Below are 7,411 nucleotides of genomic sequence, written 5' to 3' on the forward strand. Positions count from 1 at the left end.
TTCATCGCCAGCTGCCATATGAATCTGGTGATAACTAGCTCTGAGATCGGTTTTAGAAAACCATGAGGCACCAGACATTCAGGAGTTCTTTGACTATGGGCATTGGATACTTGCTGACGATAGTCATCGCATTTAGATAGTGATAATAAATACATAAATGCCAGGAGAAAAAATATATAAGATTTTTGGTCATAGAACCCCTGGTACCAATGTTTATAGAACTGTCCAGAATTGATAAAGAGAAGCAGCTTTGAAGTCATGGAGAACGAAAATAGGACCCTGGCTCGAGCCCATCTAGTGATTAAAGGTAAATTGCTTCAGTACATTGGTGCAGGGGAATGCGTACCTACGCTTTTTAACTACCTTGGGGAGAGCGGACTCGCTGATGACCCTCCTTGGGAAACAAATGAAGTGGTTGGATTGGATTTCGTCTCCGCCAATTAGATATATGGTGCTGACCCAAGTTGAGTGAGTGAAGGCTCCGGCTTGACCTACTAGTTGTTTGCTACCAATAAATAACTAGCTGACAATATGCTATGCTTACTCTCCGAGCACTAAAGCTATCGAGAAGTGATGCAAGAAAGGTTGTTGAAGGTAAAAACCGTCAAACAGAGAAATCTTAATCATCAAAACAACCGTGAACCTAACTTGTACAAGAGTTTGTAAGAAAGTGCAAACGTTGAGTAAGAATTCGCCATAGGGTGGCACAAACAGAAAGAAAGGCTTCTGTCAATCAGAATAGGAATGTGAAATCCCAGTAAAAGGGTGTTCAGTCGGAGATAGGGGGATTCCTTTGATCCATACCATCATCTGACGGACTTCCTCTGACTTCGTCAATTGCCCTTTATCGCTTAATAGAAGGGAAATTTCATGAGATAGATGAAAAAAATGAATATCAATCGAGAAAAAGCTTAAAGATACACAATTCATAATAGGTACAATTCGTAAGGAAGAAGTGATCAAAAGTACAAGGTCGGCATAGGAGATATGATGTGTCGGAGGCAGATGGCACGGAGAAGTCAAGATCTTCCAAGATAAACCCATTCGGATGCCTATAAAATCAGGTGCACCGCATCTATACTACAAAAGTGTGATAGGTTTCTTCGTATTTCTTCCGCCGACATTGCTTTCTTATTCCTAACACAATTGTTTAGCTAAGTTTGCTAACGAATCAGGGAGAATCAACAACGAACATCGCATTTTGAAAAGGAGACGTGATTTATTCCTACCGTCCTGAACACGTCTAGAAACAGCAAGCTCGTACATAATACCATTTCGCATTACAGTATCCACTTTCAAGTAGGGGTGAAACTTACTAAGATGTTGGGTCATCAGAATACCATCGAATCGACTCATGTTATGAAAGTAAATAATTAGTGACTTTCTTTGTTTGCTTACAACAGAAAGTATTCCATTTATGAATGCTTGGAGTAAACAATCACTTCGATCATAAAATGATGGGTGCGTATTTATGTATTCGTGGGAACTATAATGATTAATATCAATCTTTGATAGTTTCTTGTCTTGACAGTCATAAAGGCGGCTGCATAAGCGTGGTGGCGGGGAAGATTTTTTATTCTATTATCTCCGCAAGAACATAGTTCCGATCCAACAAGGGAATGGTTTCAATGTCACCTACAAGGAATACTGATGGTTTAGGAGGTTGCCCTTTATAATCAGGGTCTACTTCTAGTTCCTTAAGGTATTTATCTATTTTTAGCTTACTCTTATCTGGAAGTTTGGTAATGTATGATGGGAATCTGGAATTATTTTTACATATAGGTTCTTCTGCATGATTTTCCATATCACTTTGTGAAAAAATGATCTCATTAATGCTTCTAAAAGTAGTTAGGGCGCGTCTAGCGGGCGGCCAGCCGCCCTGGGATCGCTAGCCAGCGCCCACCAAAAAGGAAACCACCTGGTCCCTTCGAAGCAAAAAAAAACCCACCCACCCGCCCACGCGAAAACCGCCTCAGACCCAACCCGCGCCCACAAAAACCGCCAGGACCCGCCGCACGAAATAGGTAAGCTCGAGAAAACAACCCCACGAGGACAGCTGGCCGCGGGATCACGTGCACCTGCCTCCGAACCCCACCCTCCTCACCAAACCACGCGAGACCAACTTCCCCCAGGCCATGTTCTTCTTCCCCACGAAAGAAGGATCTGCCCAGGGGGCAAAATCCTCCTTCATCGCCAGTAGAGAAGAATGAACATGGCGGCTCCCAGGGGCAAGTAAGAGAAGAGAAGAGAAGAGGGCTTAGAAATCAAAAAAGAAGACCAAGAGAAAAGCAGATCAAAGGGGGAAGGGCGAAAAAAGAACCTACCTGGAGATCCACAGGTGAGAAGACTTGCCTATCTTCTTCCTGATTCTCTCTTGTCTACTTGCCCTTGTAATGATTTCCTTGCACGTGTCTTTTACTCATGTATTTCTCGTGTATTTGATTGTAAAAAATCAAATGAAATCATGCATGATGTGTTTGCAGAAAAATTGTGCACCCAGTACTTTCCTTTTCGTGCAACTAAGTCAAATGAAGTAGCCAACTGAAGGAGTATTGTGTGCCAACTCACTAGAATTTGGCAGTTCTAACGCTATTTTGTGCAACTAACCCACTTGTGGCATCCAACTATGAGCACAAACTGTGCAACTGAAAAATTGTGCAAATATAGGACTTAGGAAAGAACTATGCAACGAGTAGGTTACTTTCCTGCAACTAAGCCAAATAAAGTAGGAAACTGAAGGGGTGCTGTGTGCCAACTCGGTAGATTATGCAACTCTGAAACCTATTTTGTGCAACTAATCCAGTTGTAGCATCCAACTATACCCACAAACTGTGCAACTGGAAAAAATAAAAAAGGCACAAGGTTGTGCAACCTTGGCAGGAACTTGAAAAGATGTGGAAGCTGGAACAACCAATATACGATGACGAGCATTATATGATATGTTCTGATAAAAAACAATCTGCAAATATAGGTCTTAGGAAATAGCTTTCACACGCTGCCATCACAAATCTAAAAAACACACCCATCAAACCGTTATTCTAACTATGCAAATCTAACTAAAATAGCTATAGACAAATATAGTTCAAATCTAAATTTGCTTCAATCTTTGAAGTTGTTGTAGCAGACCTTGCTTGATATGTTCATTTGCATTGATCTGCAGTAAATCATGCCCTCCCTTTCATGTTAGACCTGCACATTGTAGATACAAAAAGGGTCAATAAAAATGTAGCTACTATCTGAAACATGTTCTTATATAGTCCAACTATTATGATGCTTGTTTCAACTTTGATACTACTTGTGTGCAACTGGTATGCTACATTTTTATCCGGTTTGTATCATTAGAAAATGTCAAAAAGATGTGTTTGTCTGACTGGAAATTCTCACAATTGGACCAACTGGTATGAAAAATTTGTGCAATTTTGTGACACTTTTGTGCAAATGTTGTGCTGCCTTTGTGCAACTACTATCAAAAAGTTGTATCTGGAGAAAAACTTACTAACTTGTTTTACTAAACCACTTGCATTCATCTGCAGAAAATCATGCCCTCCGTTTCTTCCTAGAACTGCACATTGTAGATACGAAAAAACAAAAAAAATATGGTCAATAAAAATGTAACTACTGCCTGAATATTCTTATATTGTCCAACTAGATTGATGCTTGTTCCAACTTTTAAAGTACTTGTGTGCAACTGGTATGTTACATTTTTATCCAGCTTGTATCATAAAAAATTGTCAAAAATTGTGTTTGTGTGACTGGAAATGCTCACAATTTGTGCCAACTGGTATGAAAAAATTGTGCAATTCTATGACACTTTTGTGCAAAATGTTGTGCTGCCTTTGTGCAACTACTATTAAAAAAGCTGTATCTGTAGAAAAAAAGCTATGTAAAAACTGACTACGTGCAGTTTTTGAAACAATGAAAATGATTGTAACAGTATTAAATTCATGCCTTCAAAATTGCTAATAACTATGCCCCAATACAGCTTGTTAATGACTTTTTTGTTGAAATAAAATGCAGGTTGAAGCAGCTTTCAAGGATGATGGACCTCAATGTGTTGCCTCCCGATCTCAATGAGTTGCCAAATGATGATGTCGAGTTTGTACATTCATGGGTTTTCACACAGCCTCGTCAAGATCATGGCTTGATGAACGATGTTGATGTCAACATGCAGTCAGAAAGCCATACACTTGAGGAAACAAACACCATAGTTGCGGAACCTACTAAAACAGAACTAAGGGCAGGGGCAGTTGGTGTTGATTGAAATGCTATGGATGAAGATGTGGCTGGTTCTCAGCCAATGGAGCCATTTGTTGGGATGAGATTTGACACTCTGTAGGGTGCTAAGGATCACTACAATGATTATGCCCTAAAGATGGGTTTCTCTATTAAGATGAACACATCAAGGAGGAATTCTTATACCAACATATTGGAGAAATAGCAAGTTGCATGTAACAAGTTTAGGAAGCCAAAAGAGGATGATGCAGGAGCTGAATTGCCACCTATGCTAGATCCTATACCAGACCCCAAACCTTTGGGTGAAGAAGAAGAAATGGAAGAAGTGCCAATATTCAATGGAGAGGATATTGGAAAAAAGAATAATAAGAAGAAGCGCAAGAGAGAAAGGATAAAGCAAACACAATGTAAGGCAAAAATGTTGGTTAAATTGAAGGATGGGCGGTGGGAAGTAACCCACTTTGTCCGTGATCATAATCATCCGTTGGTCCCTAAGCCTTCGCTCTCCAAATACTTGCGATCTCACATGGGTATACCGCCGGAGGAAAAGAAGTTCCTGGAGATACTCCACAACTGCAACCTGACTTCAGGTGTGTTCTCATTCACCTCCCAAAAACTCCAAACTTCACATTACATTGTTGTTTAATTCTGATATGTCAAGTGTGCAACTAGCAGCATGGGTTTGTGCAATTACATACACTGTGTTGTGCAACTAGGATTGAGTATTTATGGAAAAAACACTACCACAAACAAAACAAACAAGTTGGAACTACTTGCTGATTGAATAATGTATAGATTTACAAACTATGGCAACCACTTGTTTAATTCTGATAAGTTCTATGGCAACCACATGTCAACAGTTGTGCAACTAGCAGCAGGGGTTGTGCAATTACATACACTGCATTGTGCAACCAGGATTGAGTATTTATGAAAAAGAACTATCACAAACAAAACAAACAAGTTGGAACTACTTGCTGATTGAATAATGTATAGATTTAAAAACTATGGCAACTACTTGTTTAATTCTGATAAGTTCTATGGCAACCACATGTCAACAGTTGTGCAACTATTCTTCTTTAGTCTGCAACTGTTGTTTGTAAAGTGTGCAACTATCTAACATCAACTTTCTTCCCTGTAGGCCGTATGATGACTATCATGTTAGAGTTTTATGGCTCGGAGCTAAATGTACCATATGGACCTAAAGCAATAACAAACTTATGTGTCGGCTTCTCCAAAGACTCGACGAAAGAGGGGGACATCATTCAGACAATTGAGCATTTTAAAGAGTTGCAAAAAGATGATCCAGACTTTTTATATAATATAAAATATGATCTCGAAGGAAGGGCAGAAAACATTTTTTGAGTGGATGGCTTGGCACGGAAAGCTTATACGGAGGCATATCATGATTGCATCTCCTTTGACACAACCTACATGACCAATATGTACAACATGCCTTTTGCTCTGTCCATTGGAATCAACCGTCATGGGCAATCTTTCATGTTGGGCTACACGTTTGTGAGGCAAGAAATGGAGACCAGCTTTGATTGGGTTTTTGGAGCTTTCCTAGAGGCTATGAATGGAAGGGCATCGGATAACATCATTACTGATCAAGATGTGGCAATGAAAGAGTCCATAAAGAACATATTTCCCACAAGTGTGCACCGGTGTTGTCGGTGGCACATCATGAAAAAATCTCAAGAGAAAGTTGGATGGTTGCTAGGCCAGAACCCGAGATTGTCTGAAGATTTCAACCTTTGCTTTGGTTTCAGTTTCACACCAGATGAGTTTGAACAGAATTGGGTTGCGTTGATGATGAAATATGAGGCAATTACACACACCCATTTTGAGAAGCTATATGAATATAGGAACACTTGGGTGCCATGTTACTTCAAGCATAGATTTTTCCCGTTCTTGCAGTCTACACAACGAAGTGAGGGGTTCAATGCAGTCTTGAAGCGGTATGTCAACCCTCACAAGTCAATTCTGAACTTTGTGAAGCAGTACCACAAAATACAGACGCACATCCTTGTCAAGGAAGGGTGCAATGACTACAGGACAGAACATCTGGATCTTGACATGTGGTCACAATTCCCAATAGAGAAGCAGGCATACAAGACATATACTAGAGATCTTTACTGCAAGTTCCGTGATGAGTTTTCGATGATTGGATGCTACAATGCATTCCAAATTGGTGTGGAAACGTTTGAGCTGAGACCAAGTACAGAATGGGTTGTGAAGTATGGTTCCAGGAACTACTTGGTGTTGGCAAAAATACCCGAGGGACAATTTTCGTGTGAGTGTACCAAAATGGAGAGGGATGGCATCCTTTGTTGCCACATACTGAAAGTGTTCACACATATTGGGCTTGATGTCATCTCGGAGCAGTACATGTTGACGCGTTGGACGCCAATTGCTGTCCCAAGTGTGCCAAGTGCCACTAGCGAGCAACCTGATGTAATGCCTCCTGCCTCTCTAAAGGAAATTAGGCATTCTAACATGACCTCAGACTTCCAAAAACTAGCAAAGTTTGCTTGTGGCTCTGATGCAGCAAAAGGCATTGTTGATAAACACATGCGTGCAGCACGGACAGAGATTGTGCAGCTGAACAAGTCTAGAAGGAAAAAAGGGCTGCAAGAGAGGCAGGTCCGTCCGCTGGTGATAACAACAAGGATCCTCCCGTGCCGCCTACATCTACAGGGCCTACTCCAACAACTACCCCTACTGGACGTGCTCCACTGCCTACTCCCATGGGCTGTGGTGGCCCACCTCCTCCCATGGAACGTGCTGGTCGTGGTCCACCATGTCCTCCCATGGGTCGTGCTACTCATGCTCTAGTGCCTCCTCCCATGGCTCATGCTGAACAGCCTCCTCCGATGGGTCATGGTGGGCCATGTGTGAGTAATGCTTCGGCACCTCTTCCTATGGGTAACACAACACAAGGCCATACTAACTGCACTAAGCGGATGTCGCCTACGAGCAACGACGATGAGGTTGCAACTCCTAGGGATCCGCCAAAGCCAACTACAAAAGGGAGGGCAAGGAGTAGACGCTACCATTCAGCTCTTGAACTGCACCCTAAAAGGAAAAACAGGTGCAGCTACTGCAACTCAGATAACCACAATGCTACTAGCTGCCCTGCAAAGTTGGCGTGACAACTTGGTGACATATAAGCAATATA

General features: G+C 41.4%; 1 protein-coding gene across 1 annotated transcript; it reads left to right on the forward strand.

Annotated features, from left to right (window-relative positions):
- Positions 1 to 2,131: 2,131 nt before the first annotated feature.
- Positions 2,132 to 7,411, forward strand: LOC123093180 (protein FAR1-RELATED SEQUENCE 5-like). The gene is made up of 3 exons (XM_044515093.1): positions 2,132 to 2,338; positions 4,018 to 4,823; positions 5,372 to 7,411. Exon 3 carries the CDS (start codon positions 5,665 to 5,667, stop codon positions 7,066 to 7,068), a length of 1,404 nt encoding a protein of 467 aa, XP_044371028.1. The 5' UTR covers positions 2,132 to 2,338; positions 4,018 to 4,823; positions 5,372 to 5,664; the 3' UTR covers positions 7,069 to 7,411.

Source organism: Triticum aestivum, chromosome 1B (assembly GCF_018294505.1).
Source record: "Triticum aestivum cultivar Chinese Spring chromosome 1B, IWGSC CS RefSeq v2.1, whole genome shotgun sequence".
NCBI lineage: Eukaryota > Viridiplantae > Streptophyta > Magnoliopsida > Poales > Poaceae > Triticum > Triticum aestivum.

What these genes read in the sequence shown, in the direction of transcription:
- LOC123093180 (XM_044515093.1), top strand. Translation starts at nt 5,665, where the DNA reads ATGACCAATATGTACAACATGCCTTTTGCTCTGTCCATTGGAATCAAC.